Here is a 24598-nt window from a genome sequence, read left to right as displayed (position 1 = left end):
ATAACATCTGCTTGTTTACTTACTTTGTTCCAGGCACTGTGTTAGCTTTTGGGGGGTTAGATATGAGAGTAGAGTCCCTGCCTGCGAGGAGCTCCCACAGTCTAACAAGGGAGAAAACCAAGTTGGGAACTAACTACCATCAGGGGTCAGGGTGGAGACCAGTAGGAGCACAGGGCTGGCAGCTAACTCGGAATGGTGTGGGTCAAGGAAGGTTCTGGGTGACATATGGGCTGGGTTTAGATTTAGGCTAAAGTGTCAATCAAGTGATGAAAAGAGGGAATGCATCTTCCCCGAGGGAACAGCATGCACAGAGGCAGGGAGCCCAAGAACATGCAGCACATTCTGGAGGCATTCACATACACAGGTGAGCATGGATAAAATACAGAACAGGTGTGGGGGGGGGCCTGAGATGCGGGTGGGGAGGACAGTGGCAAGAGATCAGGCAGAGAGCATCAGGTGGCAGTGGGATCTGTGGGAGACTTGTGATGAACCATGCTAAGGAGTTGGGGCTGCACCCTGGAGGCCCTGGGGAGCTATGGGAAGTGTGTGTTGGGAAGGGGTATGGTCCTGTGATAAAATAGGAAATTGAGGTCATGGCATGAAGTCAGATTAGAATGAGGCCCCCTAAAGAAGTGCTATCGGGTACCAAATGGGAGGGTGGATTTAAGGCATCACAGAGGAAGAATTAAAGAACTTTCCTTTCATAGTAACAGGGCAAAGTAAAACATCAGGAGGCATTAAATTTAATTGTTGGTTTTATCCCCAAAGGGAAAGTCATTGTGCCATTAACATGCAGTTACTCTCGCTAAATATCCTCCTCCTGCTGATGCTACCTTCAGACTATCTCTCAAATCCATCCATGTCTGTTCCTCCCCCTCCCCCACCCTCCCCTCATGGCAGGGCTAATGCTCTGCTCCCCCCTTTCTCAGCATCCTTGTCTTCCTACTGACCAACCCATCCTCCACTCTGTGCTTTGAATGACCCCTTTAAGATACATTTGATCAGGTTAAAAACCCATCAACAGCTCCCTGCTGCAGTTTAGGAAGAAGCCCAGGCTTCAAAGCAGGACCTGGCTCCCCTCCACACCATATCTCGCTCCCTCATTCAGGGTGGGGCCCCACTGTTACGGACACCTCCTTGTAGCTCATCTTCCCAGACCCTAGCTAGCTGCCTGGTTTGTCCCTGAGAACCCAGGGTCCATGTCGCTACCTCTGGAACCCCCACCCTGACCCCGTCAGCTCAATGACAGGCTCTCCTGTTGCCTGACTTCTCCACAGTGCGTGAAAACTAATGAACCGCTCCAGGAGGACCAAGCCTTTTCTCCCTTGTCCACTGCCACATGTCCAAGGCCAAGGGCAGAGCTGGCACACAAAAGACACCCAATGGATTCTGCAGAATCAGTAAATGATACAAAGACTGGTCAGCAGTAAGAGTGAGCGTCATTGGCCTTTCGTGACCTGGTGTGATTTTTTAGTAGGATAATCTCTGATAAAAGGGTGTCTCTGTCTTTCATGGAGTCATAGCACAGTGTGATAAAATAAAGGTTCTGAGAAGTCTTGCCAAAAGTTAATCTAACTGTTTTTACACAAGAATTTTCCAAACTCAACTGAATGCATGATCTTCCATGCCCTCTCTCTCTCAGCAGATTAGAGTCACATCCCACCTTCAGGGACGCTAGGCGCCAGCAAAGGCTCTTACTGGGAAAGTGCTTTTGAAGGCTAAGGTCACCTTGGATCTGGACACTTGCCAGATGTCCACCTCCCCCCATGCCTCTACCATCCCTGCACTCAGGCTGGCATCACTGCTTCCTTTCCATGCAGAGGAGGCTGAGGCCCAAAGGTGGGAGGGGGGCAGGGGTGGGGGGAGAGGTCGCACCAAGGTGAACAGCAGAGGCCAATGAATTCTGAGCTGAAGATAAAAGAAAATAGAATCTGAACTCTTTCTGGCCTGGTAATTTTCTACATTTTATTTTTCTAGGTCACGTTTTTTACATCTTAAAGAATAAAGACAATGCGGCTCCAGGATCCATTTCATGAGCATAAGCTATAACTGGAGGGAACAAAAGGTTTCCGCCACAGCAATTATTTTAAGAATAAATTGTCATAGTAACAAATCAATGCTAAAAATAATTTAATTAAAGTTAATAAAAAAACAGAAGATACTTAGCTTTCTGGCACTTAAGAAAGTAAAAACATTAAAAGGGGGTAATTCATTCACATATTTAGCTGCAAAGATAAATGTGTCAGATCACTTTGAAAACCATCATCTACAAAGAACACTCCTTAGAAACAAGATGAGACTCTGCCTTACAACTAAGGAAAGCTGACCACAGGCCCCTCTGTACTGCAGAAGAAGGCAAGGTTACCAGGCCCCCTTCTCTCTCTTCTATCTGAAAATGCTGATCAGCTCACAGGACAACCGTCTGGGAAATCTGCACGGTGGCTATTTCCCCCTAGTACCCAAGGCACTGTGTTTGCTTTTCTAGAAGCATCTTTCTTGCATTTTGGCCCAAGTTTGTTGAATTCAATTGGTCTCCAGGCAGAGTCTGGCACAGAGGGCCCTCACCAAATGCTGCCAGTAGATGACCAGCTTTTGCATGTTTGGAAGTCAGAGAGGTGGGAATCTTACTACCCCAGCCTGTGTACCAGGACCGGGGAAGGTGGGGGCGGGGTGGGGGGTGCTTTTGGAAACTACATGCACCTGGTCCAGAGACCCATTTTCTGGAGATGTCACAGGTTATTTGGCCTTCAAAAGTACTTTTCCAAGGAAGAATCTTGGGCTACTTATACTGGCTCCATCATTTCTCATTTAAAAAAGATTATATCTCCTAATCTTTGGCTTTTTTTATGACAAAGAGACCTGGAAAAGCTCAGAAAAAGTCCTATTTCTGACATTAGAAAGGAAAAAAAAACAAAGACAAAGTAGTCACGTTTAGCTCCTAATGTATAAAAATAACCCATGATGTCACTTCCAATTTGGGCAAGATTCTTTCACAAATGTTCAATATGGGCAGCCAGGACGTAAGATAAAAGTGAAAACCAGAACATTAAGAAGCTTTCAGAGAAGATTTTAAGTAAGATTTTTTTTTTAAGTTCTAATATCATGGGGCCTCCCCTGGTGGCACAGCGGTTGAGCACTGGGCTGCGAAGCTGCCCGCAGTCTCTGCAGCGCTGGTTGGATCCCCGGCCGCCGGGTGAGGGTCCCACATGGCGCACAGACCTCTCCTGCTGCCTGCTGCCCGCTGCTCCCCTCAGCAGTGTATTTCGTCAGTCTGCCTGTTCTGTTCCCCGCTCTGGTTCTGGTGAATTCTCTCACCCTCCCATGCTTCTGACTGTACCCAGTGCTTGTATAAATAAATAAATAAATCTTAAAAAAAAGTTCTAATATCATGATATATAATTTACTAATAAAGCTGTAGGAATTTTTGCCATGAAAAAGCCCATAATGGAGATTTAGCTAAACAGATCACATTGAATCCATAGGCAGGAATAATCTGTAACCAGTAAAATGATGCTATAGAAAATGACTTACCAACTCTGTTCAATGGAAAAGTTACAAGAGTCTATGGAACAGAAGTCCTCAAATAAAATACTGTAGACATCTATCAAACTGACATCTGTAATTATCTCTGGGTAGTAACAATACATGTAATTTTAATTTATTTTTTGTTTACATGTTTTCTAAATTTTATAGAAGAATATATATTACTTTTAGAATACAGAAAATTTTAAATTTTGTTTAAGGTCTGCTGAGTACTCCTTGACATTAAGCAACCAGTTCTTCCTGTAAAAGGACAAAAACAGGGCACACAGTGAATCAGGAACTGGGGACCAGAGTGAATAGGAAGGGAACTCACATTAAGTGAGGTCAGATGTTTTTCACAGAGTGTCATATTTAAATATTTAACCCTCAAATCCAATCCTAAACTGAGTCACTAACGTCCTCACTTTATTCTTTAGAAACTTGCAGTTCAGAGAGGTAAAGGCACTGAGGTAAAGGTCACACAGCAATGAGTCATATCACATGAACTTGCACCGAATTCAGCCTGGCTCCCAAACTTGGGTTTTTCACACTATACAACATTGTTGTATTTCAATATAAGAATTCTGAATGTTAGAGGCTATACTAAAGCTTTAGGAAAATGCTAACCACCAAAGAGTTGTTATGCTTGACAAAGAATCCATAACAAACAAAACAAGACAGAGTTCACATAATGGAAACTGCATCCTCACACGGCTCAGCCCTACAATTCTCTCAGCTCATCTCTGGAGCAATGTCCAGGGCTCTTTCCTCCAATCTCTCTGTGAGTGCCTTTTCTGTGTTTTAGCAAAATTGTTTGGGTTTCCAGCTCATGCCTGCTAATGAACCCCACAACTCAAGGAAACAGCTGTGCATCCCATCAATGCATTTCTATTCTCTTAAACTTACTTCCTTTTCCCACTGACATATTGACAATATATGATTCATCTTTAATCTCTGAGATCCTGTCAACAAGGACAGTGAAACCAGTGGAACTGGGAAAGATTTGCAGCTTCTGAAGTTACTTACATGCAACAGTATCCCAAGACGGGCACCTATTAGTGTCACTTTAATAAGCACCCCCGGTGTTGCTGATGAGAAGCTGAGCCCAAAACCACAGCTAAAAAGTAAGTCATGAAAGGCAGATTCTCCTCTCCTTGTCACCCTGAACCCTGACAGTACTCCTGAGCACATCGAGAATTGTCAGGACAGATGGCAGAGAACCAGGCAAGACTCACAGGACCAGCCGCTTCACATGCAACTGCCTGGACACATCGGTCCCTTTGTCACAAGGACCTCAGTTCTGTCACTTGAGGAAAACACACTTACTTGGTCAGGACAATGGAGACTGCGTCGTTGAGAATACTCTCTCCAAAAACCAGCATGTTGAGCACAGGGTCCACATGAAGGGCATTAAAAATGGCAATAGTAGCCACCGGATCAACGGCAGAAATGAGGGAGCCAAATGCAAAGCTGTTACAAAAAGAAAAAGGGGGGGGAAGTTCTGTGATGATTATCTCTGGGCCCCCCTACTAAAACACCAACGTCAAAGGCTGTGTTTGACATAAAAGCACACATGGCAGCTGAGGGAGAGAAGGGAGATGGGGTTTTTCTCCCTCTTCCCCAGCTGTGTGGCGGGCGGGGCAGTGACAGGCCTACTCTAAAAGGAGCTCTCACCCCTTAAGTCCAGAGGCTTTATTTTGACCAGTGCTGGAAGATTTTGACTTAAATATGTTACAGACTTCCTGGCTTGCTTGGTCAGAGTGGCTGGAATTGTGATGGCTTGGGGGTCTCCCCGCAAAGGCGCATGAGCTCCTGCACCAGACTTCTGCTCTGCCTCGTGCCACCACCTGCAATGGACCCCCGCCCCACTCACATTGACCACATCTAACTACCAAAGGCTGGCAGTGACTCCAGTGCACTTTGGGGGCCAGGCCAGCGGCTCTTGCCTATAGCACCCACAAAGGTCAGATTATTAACTGCCTAATATATGTTTCAGGCACTAAGGCTAATAATCCCGCAGCATTTACATGGCACTTACCACGCCCCAGGAGCTGTCCTCAGTACAGGACACAGACTAACACAACAACCCACATCGCGACCGTCTGAGAGGGCACTATTGTCCCAGTTACACAGGAAATCGAGGGGCGAAGAGCTTAAGTGACTTGTCCAAGGTTGGACAGCTAGGAAGTGGCCGAGCCAAAACTCACTCGAGGGCCATGTGGCTCAGGGACAGCATCTGACCATGGCACTGGACAGAGCAACATCCAGAGATGAAGACCAATGTGGAAAACAGCAAGGGTTGCACAGGACATCAGGGTGCCGAGAGAAAGAGTGCCCTGCAGGGGTGGCGGTGCCACTTAGACTGAGGGACCAGGAAAGGCCTCTCTGGAGATATGACACTTACTGGAGCTATATGACAAGAAGCAGGATACCAAGACGTGGGGGAGCATGTGTACGTGTTGGGGAAGGGGCTGTCAGATAATGGACCACAGTTATTTCCTCCAAAGTTTAAATTAAATCAATCCTTTCAGCCAGTAATGTTTTGACTGGAGAGCTTTGAAATTCCTTAATATAATTTTGATTCATTTCACAGACACAAATTAATTCAGAATAGATTCTACAGCAGAAATCATTAGCAAAATAAAAAGAGAGACAGAACAGAGGTACCACACCCAGGAATCAATGTGGAGAAAGTTCTCCCCAGGCTGAAAAGAGTCCCATGGCTGTTAACAAAGCGAAAGATTTACCTGTCTGTCATGTTGAGTTTAGAGATTACATCAGCCTGTAAAATAAAACACACAAACACACAGACACAAAAACAATCCCTGGAGAACAGCCAAGAAGATTAAAATGCCCATTAGTGCATCATTATAAACTAATAGGGACATTAATCTTCAGTCCCCAAACCATTTGAAAAGTAAAGAACATCCCCAAGTTTTAGTGGAAGCATGCATTCCATCACCAAACACAGAAGTATGGAAAAGAAGGCTGGGTTTTCCAGACCAAATGAACTACAGTTTTCTTCTTTATGTTCATTGCTGTTTAACACTAGGAGCAAAGCAATGAAGAGGGCTGCATGACAGATTTATTGTGGTGCCATCGCTGCCACAGATGGAATGGGCTTTAGCCTACAGCTAGGAGAAGCAAATGCATCTGACACATATAAGAGAAATCTGCTGTTCACTGAGATGCCTGAACCTCAAATTTAGTTTCCAGAACTGGGGCAGGCAAGCTTCCGGCAACTGACAATGAAGGAAAAGGGCTATGGCGTGCACAAACACGCAGAATGCAAAAACTACGTTGTTATTACCTTCCTATGGAGGTTTGGTTAAAATGAATTCAAATCAATTTGAACCCAAAGTACAGATCACCCAGGTGATGATACCAGGAGGTGGTTTAGCAATGGCAGAAAATGCAGAGAATATCTCTAATTCCACAGGGTCTAGGTAAGAATTGAGTGAACACATTCAGGATCATCTTGGATTTTTTAAAAAATGCAAATGTTTATTAAAAAAAAAAAAAGCCTAACAGCGTTTATCCCTGATCCAGTCTCTTCAACAACACTATGTACACTTGTTTGTAATTTGAAGATCTTCATGGCATCTAGTTTGCTTTACTTTTAGGAATTCCGACAAGACAATGTTGGTTTGCAAGTGAGATCAAATACTGTGGAGGGTTATGGGAAAAGTTCACTCAATTCCAGATCCAAACCTCTTCGAGGACACTTAGGAACAATTCTGGCATGCCTTTACTATGCTTCGTATGAAACTGAATTTCCTTCAAGGATGACATTACCTTGAACATGAAATCCAGGTCCCATGTAGAGTCCCTACCCGCCTGCCTGCACTCACTCTAAGAATGTAAGATGTGCCAAGTCTTTCAAAGATGTTTTTCTTACCTGACCCAGAAAATAAATTCCTCCACCTACAACAAAAGCGGAAATTGCTGTACCAAAAACAGCAAACAGGGTGATGGAACCAATGTTCTGAAAGAAGTTACCCTGTTTGAAAGAAGGAAATGATTAGATAAGTTGGTCCAGTTGGTGAAGGCAGGGACCCCTGGCCTAGGCCTAATCTCACCCTTGGTACTCTGTAAAGGGCACCCTCATTCACCCTCTTTGGTAAGCTGGAAACCTGGAAGTCTTCCCTCACCCCCACATCTAATGCAGAGCCAAATCCTGTGGCTCTTACCTTCCTTACATCACTCACATCTTCCTGCTTCTCTCCACTGTCATCTCCACCACCCTGGCCCAAGCTGCCATCACCTGTCCCTGGACCACTGCAACAGCTAAAAGTTGAGACTAATAAGTCTAATAACAACTCTAATAAGACTAATTAGTCTCAACCATTCTTGGCCTCTTGCTCTCCATTCTCCAAGGACTTCCAGAAAAATCTTTGCTAAAGACAAATCTGATTGTGCTGGCTTCACTATGACCCCCACTTCTACCTGAAATGTAGCTAAAAGCCAGCCAAAGTCTCGAAGGTTTGACCCCGTGAAGAACTCTCACTCACCGGGCACTATGCTCCCCCTTGTCCTCTGGGTTTCAACTGGTAATAATCTTACTAATCTTTTTATTCTCAGTCCAAATTTACATTAGCAAACACGGCAATATTAAAATATCAAAGTTGACTTCCTATCTTGTTTGGGGGAGGACGAGGAGTGGACAGACGTCTCTGAACTGGCATTTTCAACTCACATTAAACACTTTCACATAAATTGTTACATTCTTTGCTGAAAAGCCATGTGCCAAGAAATGTTTTCCTAAGGAAATATTATTTCCCCCAGATTTTGAACAAGTACATTTATTTTCCCTCCTCCAAAATGTTAGAAGATACTTTGCGTGCCCTGATATAATTGAAATGTCATGTTTTTAAGTCAAATCAAATCAGCTCCCTCTGTACTATTTTGAGATATTTTTATAATCAGCTTATAGTTCTTTTAACGTGTTTACAAAATGAAAAAAGACACGGAGACCCTTAATTTCTTCTTGCTTGTTTCCTTTTTAACAAATACCTGGTGTTAGTTATGGTTTATTAGATGTGGAAGTTGTGTTTTTATTTTTTATTGGACTTATTTTTCAATTTTTCTGTGGATAGATGCATAATAAAACAAGGAAATCTGCATAAAACATCTTAGAATATATTTGCTTTAGTACTCAGGGGAAGATTAAAGATTTAATTTGTATGTTTTTACCAAAACTCTCTTGACAAATTTAACTCTCAAGTTTAATAAGCTATTACCAGTAGTACTAGCAATATTAATAATAGATAATAATAGATAACATTGATAACAACAAGAAGGATTAGTATTTATTTAACATGGTAGGTGGTAATTTACATACATTCTTTCATTTAGCATAAATTTCAAAACAACCTGGGAGGTAGAGTTTTGGAGGTTTTTGGTTTTTTTTTTTTTTTTTTTGGTTTTGATTTTTAATTTCTATTCTACCCAAGAGGAACCTGTAGGGGGCAGCACATGATCAGATCTAGGTCTCTTGCTCCCAAGTCCCGGCTCTTTCCATTCTCCTAAGATGGGCCAAAGCTTAGTCCTTCTAACCTTTATGCTTTTTTAACCACATTCACAAAACAACGTGTATTACTAATATTTTAGTTTACGTTGAATCATTTTTTCATTTTAAAACTGAAATTCATTTATATTCAAAGAAAACTCATAGACGGGGGAAAAAAAAACAAGTGTATACACAAACTGGCTTAAAGTGAGATGTTCCTGCCCAGGCATATATCAATGAGGCTGCCCAGGGCCTCCCCTGGTGGTGCAGGTGTTTGAGCACCGTGCTGTGAAACTGTCTGCAGCCTCTGCAGCGCTGGTTTGATCCCAGCCGGCCTACGAGAATCCCACATGGTGCAGCAGATTTTTCCTGACTCGCCTGCTGCTCCCCTCAGCAGCGTATTTCATCAGTCTACCTGTTCTCTTCCCCACTCTGTCTCTGGTGAATCCTCTCACCCTCCTGTGCATCTGGCCTGTACCCCAGTTCTTATATAAAAAAGATAAATCTTAAAGAATAAAAAAAAAAAAATGAGGCTGCCCAGGCAGGAATCAATAAGGCTGCTTTCTAGGATTGAGGAACCATGGGTGGAGCACCCATAGAACTGGATGAATGGGCCAGAAGGTGCTAGAAAAACTAGGAGGAAAATGGGGCTCTAACCTATTAAGGAGCTAGGCCAGGCAGAGGGTGTGGAGAAAGGAGACTGGGGGTAAAGGGACTGTTGGCTGGGAGCTGAGGCCCAGGGCAGAACAGAGAGACAGTGAGGATGGGTGGGTCTAAAAGGAAGGCAAGGTCCCACCGGGCAAGCTGAGAGACTCAAAAGGCCTGGAACACACCTTCCTCTCCTTCCAGGACAGCCTGTCCTCTTAACACGTGTCAGTCTGTGTCCAACAAGAGGAGTCAATGTATTGTCACTTTGGCAATCTTCCCCGGGCAAGGCACTCTATGAAAAATACCAGTTTAATAAGCCACACTGCTGGCCCATAAAAGCAGCCCAGTGGCCATGCTTGTTCCTCTCCACCAGCAAGGCTGGGCAGTCCAGCTGCCACTAAGCACCCCAGGGTTTCACATGGAGACGCTGCTAAATTAATACCCAAGCTGCCAGGGAACTGGCCTTACCAACCTGGGGAGCCATGCGGCCCCAAAGCACAACCTGTGCCTGAGTCTTACCTTGTGTAACGAGTATCCTGACTCAAATATAATAGGTGGAAGCAACAGGAGGAAAAACATATTTGGACGAAACATTTCCTCTTCCTGAAAACATAAAAAGGGTATTTTCAGAGGCATGAAATTTGTATAATTAAGAAATCAATCCATCAATGAAGAGCCAGAGTCACTCTTCGCTTAGAGCCTGGCCTGGTGGAAATATATGATGCTTAAATGACTGTCTGATAGTAAAACTGAAAGGAGGGAAAAAACTAAACAAAAACAAAACAATATCAAAAACAAAAACAAAAGCTGCATTTAAAATGTGGGACAGGGCCTCCCTGGTGGCGCAAGGGGTTAAGCACCACACTGTGAAGCAATCTGCAGCCTCTGCAGCATGAGTTCGATCCCTGGCTGGCCAGGGAGAAACCTACATGACGAGGCAGACCTCTCCTGTCTCGCCTGCTCCCCTCAGCAGGGTATTTCAGTTAATCTGCCTGTTCTGTTCCCCACTCTGTCTCTGGTGGATCCTCTCACGCCCCGCATCTCTGGCCTGTGCCCCAGCTCTTGTATGCACAAATAAATAAATCTTTTAAAAAAAATAAAATGTAGGACAAATATTTCAAAAGGTGATTGGCAGAAGACAGAACAGAACAAATTGCTTCCAAACAGACAGCAGGATGCTTTTGTTCTTTACTGAGGATAAGAAACCTGATTCAGGGTCTCCCGGTGGCGCAGCGGGTTGAGCGCCACGCTGTGAAGCTGTCCGCAGCCTCCTCAGTGCTGGTTCGATTCCCCGCCGGCCAGGGAGAATCCCCCATGGCGAGACAGACCTCTCCTGTGCCGCCCGCTGCTCCCCTCAGCAGAGCCTTCAGTCCTTCTGCCTGTTCTGCTCCCTGCTCTGTCTCTGGTGAATCTTCTCACCCTCCCGCGCCTCTGGCCTGTACCCCAGCTCTTGTATAAATAAAAATAAATCTTAAAAATAAAAAAAAGAAAACTGATTCAATACAGAAATAATTCAGAACACTTTCCAAAACAAGTCGACAAATTGGAATCCTCCAGGAAAAAGATAAAGGGAAGCCCTAAAACAATCTACTTTGAGAAAAGCAAACCCTACGCAGGTTTGCGACAACTGTCCCTTCCTCTGGCCGCTTTGCTAACTCACCCGAGGGCCTTATGACAGGGGACATGGCTGTAAAGTGAGCCCTCTGCCACGCTTTCAGATCCAAATACTAAGTATCATTATGAAAGATAGTTCTAGAATATGGCCATTGTTGGGGAAATGAAATAATTTCATTTTCTATCGCTACATCTCTCTTTGTTGGTGGATTTGGGAAAAATAAATATTTGTCCTGAAGCCCAAAAGACAAGATGTAAGATACAGTCTATCTAATATCACATGAGCAGGCCCCCTTTTCTGATGAAAATTTCCATGCCACAATCTTGACAGACTGGTTTTTTGTCAAAATTCCTATTTCAAAGAGTGACTAAATGTAGTCTTACAAATATACAGCTGTTACCATAAAGACTAAAACAGTGCTCCAAAAGGCTCAAAATAGGAGCAAATGACGGCTTCTGAAAATGCCTTATTAAGCCTTAAAATAACTGCCTGTGCAACAAGCTCATGACTCAGTCTGGGACCAGGTGAAGAGAAATGGGCCGATTTCTGAGCTTTGTGGAACTTACTCTCAGGACCTGGGCAGTAGATAGTTCCTCTTGGAATCTCAGAAATGAAGCCCTTCCCTGGGAGGAGGAGGACACACCTGCCAGGGATCACAAGAGTTCCAGACCTGAGTTGTGTTCACCTAGACTCTCCAAAAATGACCTTATTTGGAAATAGGGTCTCTACATAGGTCATTAAGGAAGAATGCAGGTGAGATAGCACTGGATAGGGCAGGCCCTAACCCTGAGAGCGTCCTTTTAAGAGACAGAAAAGGACACTGAGACACAAAAGGCCATGTGAAGACAGGCAGACAGGAGCTACTCTGCCTCAGGCCAGGGAACACCCGGGCACACAGAAGCAGGGCAGCCACGTGGGACTCTCCCTGGAACCCTGCCAACACCTTGCTTTCAGATTTCTGGCCTCCAGAATGAGAGAACAGCCTGGAGCTTTCATTACCCAGCATGTGGTGATGTGTGACAAAGCCACAGGGGACTCTGTTACCCCTCACAGGGGTACAGTGTTAGAAAGAGATCCAGGTTCCTTTTGGCAACATTCAGGTACCCCCTAAAGTCACCAAATACCATTTCAGGGGTACCTGAACAGTGCGTGTCAAATACCATGGGCCCCACAGACTGAGAGTCCGCCCCCCTTTGACGCTTTTCAATCCTAATTAAGTCAGACACCTCAGCTGGTGCTGCCTAAGGAGCGCCTCTCTCCAATGTGCTCGTCTCCCTTTTTGAGAGAACAGGCTTGGCCTCAGAGGCTACCACAGATATCTGTACTACACTTTGATTTTATCAAATTTATGAAATCAGTTTTCTACCTGGCACGATATTAAGAAGTTTCCTTTAACATAGATGTATCCAGTATGCCAATGTTCATAGTAACATTATGCACCATAGCCAAGAGGGGGAGACAGCTCCCTTCACCGGCGATGAATGGACAAACCAAGTGTGGTCTATTCCAACAATGAGTAAATTATTCAGCCTCAAAGGCAGGGAAGTTCTGACACTTGCCGTAATGAACCTTGAAAACACCAACCAAAGTACAATAAGCCAGACACAAAAGGGCGAATACGCCATGGTTCCACTCATATGAGGGACTCAGACTGGGCAAACTCATAGATAGAAAGTAGAACAGGAACTACCAAAAAAGGAAAAAGAAAAAAATATAGATACAAAAAAGGAGACTAGAAAGTGGGGCCCAAGGGATTAGGGAGTTGTTATTTAATGGGATAGAGTTTCTGTCTGTGCCGATGAAAAAGTTCTAGAAAGAAATAGTGGCGATGACTACACAAAACTGGGAATGTAGTGAATACTATTTGATTGTACACTTAGAAGGGACTAAAATTTTAAATTTTATGTTATCTGTATTTTGCCACCAGAGCTTTTCCTAAAAAAAAAAAAAGGCTATAAAAATGCACATACCTAAAAAAGCAAGCTGCTTTGAAGACATATTAAACATGACCATACCAGCCAAAGGCAGGCCCAGCACAACTGTTTGGACACAGAACTTCATGGAAAGAAAACAAGCTCCTTCACTGTTTCTCTTAACTCCCACTGCTCCCTGAAGCAGCCAGTTTCCAAACAGGTGTCCTGTTTCCCACTCTGGCTTTCCAGAACACTTGTTCCTCCGGGAAGCCTGTCCTCATCATCCCAGCCCGGAAGCCCCATCCTGCTCTGAGGTCATGCTCTGGCTGCAGGGATGGCGCTTCAGGCACTTAATTACATTCATTTCCCAGTTCAGTTGTCTGCACTATTAAACATATTACTATTATTTTAATTTAAAAAGTAACATCTGTTGAAAAATTAATTCACTGAGGCATATAAAACTAAAAGTGAAGGGCAACCTCCTCACCACCCACCAACTCACAGGCTTCCCAGGCCCACCCAACATCACCTTGGGAGTGGCCACAGCCCAGTGTCTCGGGCCCCTGCTGGGAGAATGTGGGTCTGGTATTAAGAGCTTCTGCTTCTTTAAGAGAAGCTAGAAGTTCAGAATTTTATGAGAATTTCCCAGAATTTTATATAGATAAATAACATTTTTAAATCAAACTAACAATTTTAATTGCTTTAAAACCAATTTCCATTTGATCTGTTGATTTTTAAACCAAACCAAATCAAATGTGTTGGTGGGCAGTATCTACACATCAGACTACATCCAGCCTAGGAGCAGAGAGAAGGTTCCAGCCTGAGCCACTATGAGGAGGCTAAGTTGGCCTGCTGCAGGGAGGCAGAGCTGTCACCCATAGTGTGCTCCAGTGGGTCTCCCCAAGTCCCTCCCCAACCCTCCACAGCTGAGGGGCTCTGGAAGTAACTAGAGTTCAATATACATTTGAGGATTCATTTAATATATACAAGTTTTCCTGAATAATATTTACAACAGTTTCAAATATTCTTTTAGGTCAGACTATGAGGCTTGCTCTGCGATTATACACTCTCTGGTTTCACAGGTAAGTGGGTCCCAGCATGGAGGCGCCCCTTCCCAGTAGGAGGTGCTCAGCTGTGACACATTTCAACCCTATGATTCTTTCATTTTTTGAAATGGATCTTTCTTCCCTTCACAAAATCCATTCTGTAACACACTTGTTAATCCCTCTCTTCCAGAATGCATGTTCAAGTTTAAGTTCAAATTTGAGTTCCAGGGGCCTCCCTGGTGGGGCAAGGGGTTAAGTCTCAGCACTGTGAAGATATCGGCAGTCACTGCAACATGAGTTCCATCCCCAGCCAGCACATGGCGCAGCAGACCTCTCCTGTCTCCCTGGCTGCTCCCCTCAGCAGTGTGTTTCAGTAGATCCACCTGTTCTGCTCCCCATTCTGTCCGGGTGAATCCTCTCACCCCCTGCATCTCTGGCCTATACCCCACCTCTTATATGCATAAAAAAATAAAATAAATCTTTTTAAAAAAAAGAAAGAAATTTGAGTTCCAGTTAGTCCTTGGACCAAAGATGATGCTCCTGCCCTCATCACCACTGTGTAGACACGGGGCAGAAGCACCCCCGCACCAAGGTAGGCAGGATGAGGTGGAGAAAATACAGAGCACGTGGGACCAGCGGGTTGGAGTGAGATGCAGCTCAGCCGCTTTCTAGCTCCGTGAGGTTGCCCTGGGCCTAGCTTCTCTGAGCGTCACCTTGCTCATCGGTAAACACCAGGGGGATGATGACACCTGGTGGAGCTAGAGCATGTGGTTGTCATGGGGACAAAAGGAGTTACAGCATCCTGTAAGTGCTACAGTGCTGGACAAATGTTTTATTATCCTCACGTCAGATGTCAGAATGAAATTGGGAGCAATTAACATTGCTTGATGTTTAATGCTAATTACAACCTCCCCCTATATAGCAAGTTAGTCTAGGATTATAAAAACACAAATTAAAAAAAACTATGCCATTGAGTATTTCCATGTTCACTTGAAACTGGAATTTATACTTTTTCAAGAAAAGATAAATAACCTCAGATGTAAAGATAGCAACTCTAACAGAATGTTAAAAAATTAACAGGACAATATAAGCAACTTCACTGATGTGAAGTAATAGAAGAAAGTCAGCATAACCATCAGTGTTGCTAAAATTAAGAAAAACCAATAAAAGCTGCATTTAAGATAACAAGAACATTTAGGCAAACCTACCTTCCAATTTGCCAGTTTTTTAAACTCAATAAATTTTATAACTGCTCCCATGAGAATACCTAGAAGAGAAAATGTGAAGTTTAACATAAATACAAGGTATGAGGAAAAATTACTCAGATTTATTATTTAGAGAAATGGTATTAGTAGGTCTCTAAATGGTTTTTATGGACTTCTGCAAGTTTTATGTCTAAAAGAAAGAAGAGTGGACATTAGTGTGAAGTTTTGTGAGTCACATGAGCTTCTCACATCTCAGGCAAACACTATCAACAAGGGGTGGCAGGGAGAAAAAGCTTCACAAAACGAGTCCCATGGGTAGCCCTCCTGGTACGTGGACTCACCACCTGGCATTTTTGCTGTCGCCACCCATCTCCAGGGTGAAATGGCAAAAGGCTTACAAGCTAAGTTTGCCTCAAGCAGCTCAGTCCTACTATTTTCAATCAAGAATCCCAGGTCCCCTTTTCGGGATTGGAAGGCTGCACTATGTAGACTACATAGAGATACACCCAAAGGCAGCGAATCATCTCAAGTGCAAAATCTGAGAAATTCCTGGAGCAAAACAGACCATCTAAGTTCAGGCATGTTTCCATAAAGCTGACAGGTTCATTATTCTCTCATAAAGGACCTACCAAAAATAATTCCCCAGGAAGCACCTTGGAGACAATTGCTTTACTCACTAGATAAATGATTCTTAACCCTGCTGGCTCATCAGAATCACCATGGGGGCTTTTGGGGAAGACACCAGAGCAGAGCCCTCCTAAATCACAGTCTCTGGTGAGGGCTGATCTGGGACAAAGACCACTGTGGACGCTTGGCGGGGAAGTCTTTCCCTGTTCCCTTCCGAGGAAGGAGCTTTTCTCCACCAACAGCAGAAAGCGGAAGAAACCCCCCTAATGCTTTTGAGGAATTTTTATACACATTTTTACCAAGCAAAAAGTTCACAAGTACTTTGTAAAATGTCATAAGCAAAACCAAAATTCCCTCGCCTCTTTAATCAAAAAAGCATTGCATTATAGCATCATATTCGTTTCAAGAGCTCATCATCAAGAACCAACATGTGTATATATTACAGGTTAAGGTCACCGCTATGAGTCCAAATCTCTCCTTCCCTATATCATTGTCTCCCTTTCTCTGACTTACCCACTCTCCTTCTCTCTCCCCCTCCCCTTCTGGTAGCCACTAGCTGGTCTTACAGCCTAAAAGTTTATTTTTGTTTTATTTAGTTCATCTGTTTTCTCTCTATACCACACAAGTGAAATCATATGGTAAGATCTCACACCCATTTCTTTCTTAGTTCTCTCTTCCTGTCCCAAGGTAGCCAAGCATCTTACCAGACCATTCTCTATCCTCTTACATATTTATTTATATTTAACCACACAGTACTGGTGTGTGTGTGTGTGTGTGTGTGTGTGTGTTTGTACATATGGCATGCCCGTGTGTATTCTTATAAAACTGACAGTACTGTATCATTGTACTACTTGCTATTTTGCTCAGTATTGTCTTTGAGATCTAATCAGCGATGATTACATATACATCTGCCTTATCCCTTTTATCAGTCCTACAGCACAGCATAAAAATGCCTTAAATTGAACAATTATTTCTGCAAGACACAATGGCCAACACGCTTTTGAAAAGACACTCACACCATTATTCATTAGGGAAACACAAATCAAAATCATGGTAAAATACCACTTGATCCCCACAAGGATGTATAGAATTCTAAAAAAATAGGAAGACAGCAAGTGCTGGCAAAGATATAGAGAAATTGGAGCCTTTACACACTGCCGGCAAGGTTGTAAGATGGTATAATCGCTGTAGGAAAGTTTGGTTAATTCCTCAAAAAGTGAAACAAAAGTTACTATCTGACCTAGCAAATACCCAAGAGAAGTGAAAAAATATGGTCATACAGAAACGTGTACATGGATGTTCATAGCAGTATTAGTCATAACAGGTCAAAGGGAAAAACCCAACTGTTCATTAACGATAAATGGGCAAGCTAAATGTGGTTTACCTAGATACATAATTTAATTTTATTCAGCAACAAAAAGGAATGAAGCACTAACATGCCACAACATGGATGACTTGTGAAAACATGCTAAGTGAAAGACTCCAAACACAAAAAGACAGGTATTTTATGATCCAATTATATGAAACATCGACAATAGGCAAAGCAATAGAGATAGAAATTACTTTAGGACTGGGAAGGGTTTTGTGACAGCAGCTAAAAGGTATAGAGTTTCTTTTGGGGGTGATAAATAAGTTCTAAAATCAATTATGATGGTTGCAGTACCCTGTGAATGTACTAAAAAGCACTTAATTGCACGCTTCAAGATTGTGAAGTTTATGACATGTGAATTATATATATATTTTTTTTATCACAGTTTTTTTAACCGCTCCCCTAATAACAGCTTTAGCTATCTGCTGTTAACAGCGGCACTGCAATGAGCAGGCTGTACATGCCCTGTAAGAGTGCTTCCCGAAGGCAGATCCAGAGCCAATGAATGGCAGGAGCCTTTTTTATTTCCAAAAGTGTTGCCAAATTGTCCTTCAAAATGCTGTGCTGATTTGCAGCATTACAGGAGAGCGATGCCACATCCCACCAATGCTGGGCAATCATCAGACTGACATTTCTGCTGAAAGGACGGGCAAGGAGTTTTACTTTAAGGTTTCAATTTGCATCTGCAGGCAGTCTGCAATCAGTAATCATTCCTGATTACTAGGGAAGTTGAACCTCTTTTCGTTGTTTCAGATTTCATGTTTAAAGCTAGTATTTTTTTTCTCCACTCAACCCAAAACTCAACTTTCTTTTCTCTTGTAAATGTACACCAAGTTTACTGCCATGATGAACACTTCTGTGCTTAGGAAACAGTTATATTTGAAAATCCTCAATAACGGTATTGCCTAACTTTGCTTTGATACCATTATTTATGATGCATTAGGAAATTGGTAAAATATATGTGATATTATTACTACTTACTACTACTACCAATACTTGAATAATCCTTTCTGAGATCTCCCAGGTCTAAACTATGGTACATTAAGCTGGTAAACTACTCCTTTATCTTCTGTATTTGAGGTTGAAAGTCAGGTCAACAGAAGAAAGTAATTTATACCAGGCAGCCGACTGCCAGATGGAAGTAGTACTGTAACTATAATTTTGAACATTCCTATCAATAAAGAGGGTTGGAGCATGCACCCTCATGCTACATTATTTTTACCATTATACAAAATGCTGCTGTGTATTCATGAAAAAGAGAGATTGTGAAAGAGAGAATAAAAACAAATAGGAACGCAAGTTTTAATTTTTTTTTTTTGTGCCCCCAATGGACCTTTGTGTATATGGACAACACTGGATTAATTCAAAATCTCAGGAGCAATTAATAATTATTTGCTGCATCCCTCCTCCCAGGATTTGTCACTCAAGAGGAGGCTGCAGGTAGGAGAGTTCAGATTTTAAGTTGCTTATCTGATGGTTCAGGGTCCAGCAAAGGACACTGGACTGCTGGCTCCTGGTGCATTTGGCTGTCTTGTGATACTAACGACACAGGGAGGGGGGCATCCCTGGTGGCACAGGGGTTAAAGTTTCAGCACTATTAAGCTATTGCCAGCCACTGAAGCAGGAGTTAATCCCTGGTCAAGGAGTTGGCCCACATGTGTCACATTAGACCTCTCCTGTCTCGCCTACTGCTCCCCTCAGCAGTGTATTTCAGCTGATCCGCTTGTTCTGCTCCCCAGTCTCTTTCATGAATTTGCTCCACCCCACTCCACCCCCCGTGCCTCTGGCCTACACCCCAGTTCTTGTATGCATAAATAAATAGATATTAAAATAAAAAAATAAAGACATAGGGAGGGTCCACGCTGAGTCCCACCACCTAAGCCAGGAACTGCCAAAGCACATCGCTCCCAGAGTGCAATGCTGGTGTATCACATTTCTCTGCACTGTTAAAAAACACACACAGTGCCTGGCACTGTGCTAGTATATACAATATGCATTATTTTAGCTCATCCTCACAATTACCATACAAGGCAATAAACAATGATAATATAGACGACCATATTAATTGCAGTAGCCAATAGCCATTGATTACCTAGCAGACAGGTAATCGGATTATGCTAAGTGATGTGCATGCAATATCTTGTTTAATATCTTCAATCCTATGACCTGAAGGCATTGCTGCCTACATTTTACAGATAAGGAAACAGGCTACGGTCCAGCATCGCTTAGTTAGTAAGCAGCTGTAGGGTAAAGAAAATATCAGGCTTTTCTGCCCTTCCGCCATCAGGATAGATGATGGATTCTTGTCCTGAATGCATGCCTGATGGCGGGCACCTGGAATAGGGTGTGGGCATAGGTAGATGGGATTCAGCTGAGTTAAGACTGTGCTTTTTAAGGGCGGCATCACGGGGATGCCAGCAGCAGCAGCAGAAGCCGAAGCAGCAGCAGCAGAAGCCGAAGCAGCAGCAGTAGAAGCCGAAGCAGAAGCCGAAAGAAAAGCCGAGAAGCAGCAGAACGAACGCTAGAGAGCCCAGATAGAGTGAAGACTTGCTGGGCTGACCTGCCAGCCTCCCAGCCAGCACCCCTGCCTGCCATATGCCTGGTGAACTCCAATAAAAGACCTGCAAAACCACTGAGGACTCTGACTCCTCCTTTACCCGGTCTGCATGGGATCAGAAAACCTGCACTGTGTCCTGTCCTCCCCCTACAGCAACAGACCCAGAAATGTTTTAAGTGAATTATTATAATTTCATTTGATGATGTAAGAGATGCTGTAGGGTAAGGAAAAATGTCAGGCTTTTCTGCCCTCCTGCCATCAGGATAGATGATGGATCCTTGCGGTCCTGAATGCATGCCTGATGGCGGGCACCTGGAGTAGGGTGTGGGCATAGGTAGATGGGATTCACCTGGGCTGAGACTGTGCTTTTAAGGGGGTGTCACAGGGATGCCAGCAGAAGCCGAGAGAGAAGCAGAGAGAAGGCCGGAGAACCCAGACAGAGTGAAGACCTGCTGGGGGCTGGGAGGCCTGCCAGCCTCCTGGCTCCCAGGCCCCCCTGCCTGCCGTGTACCGGGTAAACCCCAATAAAAACCTGCAAAAGCCACGGACGGCTCCAGGATTCCTCCTTTACCTGGTCTGCTGGATCAGAAAACCTGCACTGTGGTCCTTCCTGACCTTACAGATGCATATGGAACAAAATTAAAAGGGTACAAGAGGTTAAGTGTCCCTCTCACCCCTGTTTCCTTTTCTCCTTCCCGGAAGCCATCAGTGTTGCCAGGTTCTTGGTTACACTATGCATTTTTTCTGTAATTATACATTTAAAGTCACAGGGATATAAGCATGTACTGAAGAATAATTCATTTTTAATTTTATTTTTTAATATTTATATTTCTTTTTAAGACAAATGGTAGCACAATATTCATAGTCTTTTGATTTTAACTTCCCACTACATCACTGTAAGGGCAGGAATAGACATGGTGCAGGTTTTCTGATCCCATGCAGACCGGGTAAAGGAGGAGTCAGAGTCCTCAGTGGTTTTTTGCAGGTCTTTTATTGGGGTTCACCAGGCATATGGCAGGCAGGGGTGCTGGGGGGCTGGGAGGCTGGTAGTCCTCCCAGCCCCCAGCAAATCCTCACTCTATCTGGGCTCTCTGGCGTTCTTTGCTTCCACTTCTTTGCTTCTCTTCGGCTTCTTTCTCGGCTTCTGCTGGCGTCCCGGTGACGCCACCCTTAAAAGCACAGTCTTAGCTCAGCTGAATCCCATCTACCTATGCCCACACCCTATTCCAGGTGCCCGCCATCAGGCATGCATTCAGGACAAGGATCCATCATCTATCCTGATGGTGGGAGGGCAGAAAAGCCTGACATTTTCTTTACCCTACTATCACGGAAACCATTCCCCATCAATACACAAAGGGCTCCCCGATTTTTGTGCCGGCAGTGTATTCGGATGCAGTAACATGCCCCGGGGAACGCGTCCCCAGTAATGGGCCCTCCTGCGTTCTCCAGGCTTTGCTGCCACTGCCACTCCCAAATGCGTGAACCTGTTCACTTGTGTGAGGGCGCCACAGGAAAACTGCTGAAAGAGGGGTATAGGCATTTCTAATTGCTTACCACTTGTTTCTGTGGTAGGTGATGAGAGGCCTCTGTCTCCTTGCACTAGGCCCATCTGTGTGAATTGCTGTGAGTATTGACTGCTAAGGGCTCACGGCTGTCCCCGCCCCCGAAATGGCTAATGATGGGGTAGGGTGGGGGTTACAGGAGTCCAGCCCACTTGCTTTGAGGGACAACTCTGATTATGTTCTTGCCCCAGAGCCCTTCTGAGGTTCAGGCAGACTTAGCCTGAGATCACCTCCAAATGTTTGGCTTTCTCCTGCCCTAGTCTGCTTTACGTCCTTCCTTACAGGTTATTCCTCAAGAGGACGCTCAATTGCTCAACCCTAAGCCCCTGTGTCAACCGCTCATGGAGAGGGGTGGTCACAGGAAGCCAACACCAAGGGTGGGGTTCTGCTGTTGGACCACTCAGCAGTTGGTCAGTAACGAGGGAAAGTATTGACAGCCTCTTGCCTGGGGCAGCAGGGGCAGCAGCGCCACCACTGAGACTGTCCCCCGGGTGGCCTGGGTCGGGATGCTGGTGGCAGACGCAGGGCTTAACCAACATCTCTGATGTTGGAGCTTGTAGGGTAAGTGAACTGGTCAGGTTTCTACGCCTCTAGCCTCTGTGGCTATCACCTGTGGCCCTGAATGCGGGAAGCGCTGGGGAGCATGGGCGCAGGGCACCCGTGCCTGAGAGTGGACACCTGGAGTATGGTATGGGCATGCGCGAGTGGGCACACCTGAGCCTGGAGGCTGAGGCTATAAAGGCGGCTTCACTCAGGGGATGGATGCAGTGGAGGCAGCTATTAGAGGTCAAGCCACGGCTGCGCGAAGGAGAAGATGCCAGAGAATGCCCAAAGGGAAAGAGTAAAGATGCGCTGCGGGCTTGCCAGCCTGCGGACCTGCTCCACAACAACTGTCATTGAAAGAGCATTAAAGCCTGGATTTTTCAAGATCACATAGAAAGCCCAAATCAGGCTAGTGCCTTATAGGAGCTCCTGCCTTCTGGTATAACATCGTGCCAAAGAACCCAGACCACACAGGCACTCCAAGGGACCCCACGCTGCTGACCTCGTGCTAGATTGGTGACAGGCAAGAAGTGGCCAGTAGATGACTTGGTAAGTAAGACACATGCTTTGCGGGACAGGAAGTCTCAGGGTCCTGCCCATCAGTGATGCTGGTAAGGATCAAGTAGCCTGGAACATGCCCGGACATTCCCTCCAAGTAAAGGGCAAGACCTGCACCTTCCACCTCCTCCTTAGGATGGAGGATGGGGCTGGGTCGACCTCCTCCAGGTTTTGGAGGCAGCGGATTTCACCCCAGGGCAACTTCAACTGTGTACAGGGTTGGTGGGAGGCTGGTCGTGGGTAGGTCCAGCTGCAAGCAGCTGGCTGCCTGCTCCACGTGATCTGGCCGACTCAGATGGCACTGGGAGGGCTGAAGGGAGAGCAGTAGGCAGCTGACGTTGCCGCCAAGCCCCACAGGAGGGTGGCTCAGCTTAGATCTCTAGGGTTCTAGAGCAAGGTCATGCCATCTGCAGGAAAACACTATACACCATCCATAAAACTCTAATGGGAAAAAAACCGAAATTGCTCCCAGAATGTTACTGGGCCCTAGTAGAGACCACATCTAAGCTGTGACTGCAAGTGCCCAGCAGCCAGGTTCATAGTTGGTACACTATGCCAAGTGTGCGATCCTTATAAGGTGGAAGTGCTATGTTAGTGATTAGGCTTGTGCAGGTCTAGAGACCACAGGTACCCTGTGAACAGATGTGTGAACAGGTGGCCAGACACAACCCCCCCTTCTCTTGGGGGTTAGCACTGGGGAAGGGGACAATTATGGTTGGATGAAGACCTGGCCTGAGTCAGTTCAGCCTGGCCCTGAGGCCAGGGCCGAGGTGCTTCTAACTCTAGTTAGAGACAGCAGGCATGCATGGAGTGGAGGTTGCCTCTGTTTTGGCGCCAGGCAACGGTAAGTGGAAAGGCAGGTGTTTTGCATAAAGCAGTGGTCAGCTGAGCAGAGGAGCCTCTTTGTGCAGGGACACAAGTTTCCCTCTCACTCAGAAGTTCCTCTCATCTAGTCTTACCCACTAGCTCCAGTTTCTTCTATAATAAAAAGCAAAGCATCTAAGATTCAGGGAGAGTTGTCCACAGGGCATTTTACGCAGTGTCAGCATTGGTCAGGGTCTGTTAGTCTAAAAGGCACTGAGAGCTGTTCAGCTACAATTAGGATTCTCCCTAGGTAAGTTTTAAACATTCAAAAAAAAAAAAAGAACTTCCAGTAATAATGTTCTAATTATACTTACCTGTTTTTTCCCAGAATTACCTTCAGTCAGTAACTTTGTTTTTGCGGGTTTTTTGGCATAGAAGAACTGGGGTTTAGGCCAGAGGTGCAGGTGGTGAGAGGATTCATCAGACAGAGTGGGGTGCAGAACAGGCAGATTTACTGACATACACTGCTAAGGGGAGCAGTGGGTGAGACAGGAGAGGTCTGTACCACATGTGGGCTAGCTCCCTGGCCAGCAATGGAACTTGGGGGATCAAACTTGGGCCAATAGTGGTGACAGCATTGAGACTCCCCTAGGCTACTAGGGAGGCCCTAGTCAGTAACTCTAGAACTAATTTTTTTTTTTTCTCATCTTCCACTCAAAACCACCATTGACAAAAACAACACTGTTCTTTAAAAAAAAAAACAAAAAAAAACACGAACATAGTTTCAGCTTTGGTAGGGGAGCATTTTTGTATAATTTACTTAATGATTCAAGCAAATCTAGTTGACAAGGTAACACATCAGCAGGTTTTCTAATGATCAGCAGATTCAGGATAGACCTTGACATTTCAAAGTCAAACTTCCAGCCCTTTACTTAACATTGTTCTGGCCTTTCCTCACTCAGATCCTGGGGCCAAATACACTGCTCCTGTCCTTGGTATATACAACAGAGGAGAGTGGGCACTGTGATTATTTCATTTTTGTTCCTTATAAATTTCAATCCAAAATACATACACAGTGAATCAGCACTAGATGGCCAGTAAAAATAAATATGTGAACTTA

The 24598-nt window shown here is 44.6% G+C and overlaps 1 protein-coding gene across 1 annotated transcript in view; it reads right to left on the bottom strand.

Moving 5' to 3' along the window:
• SLC9A8 (solute carrier family 9 member A8) overlaps positions 1–24598 on the bottom strand; it is a 58880-nt gene that overhangs the window by 22081 nt on the left and 12201 nt on the right. The window contains exons 4-8 of the mRNA XM_037500220.2: positions 15462–15520; positions 10199–10282; positions 7421–7522; positions 6270–6304; positions 4849–4992 (exon numbers count right to left, since the gene is read on the bottom strand). Of these exons, the coding sequence (XP_037356117.1) occupies positions 4849–4992; positions 6270–6304; positions 7421–7522; positions 10199–10282; positions 15462–15520 (424 nt within the window). The remainder of the gene's footprint in view (positions 1–4848; positions 4993–6269; positions 6305–7420; positions 7523–10198; positions 10283–15461; positions 15521–24598) is intronic.

The sequence above is a fragment of the Talpa occidentalis genome, unplaced genomic scaffold, assembly GCF_014898055.3.
Source record: "Talpa occidentalis isolate TD23 unplaced genomic scaffold, MPIMG_talOcc4v2.1 talOcc4.10, whole genome shotgun sequence".
Classification (NCBI taxonomy): Eukaryota; Metazoa; Chordata; class Mammalia; order Eulipotyphla; family Talpidae; genus Talpa; species Talpa occidentalis.
Note: the sequence above shows the minus strand (reverse complement) of the source record. Positions and strands in the feature narration are given on the sequence as shown.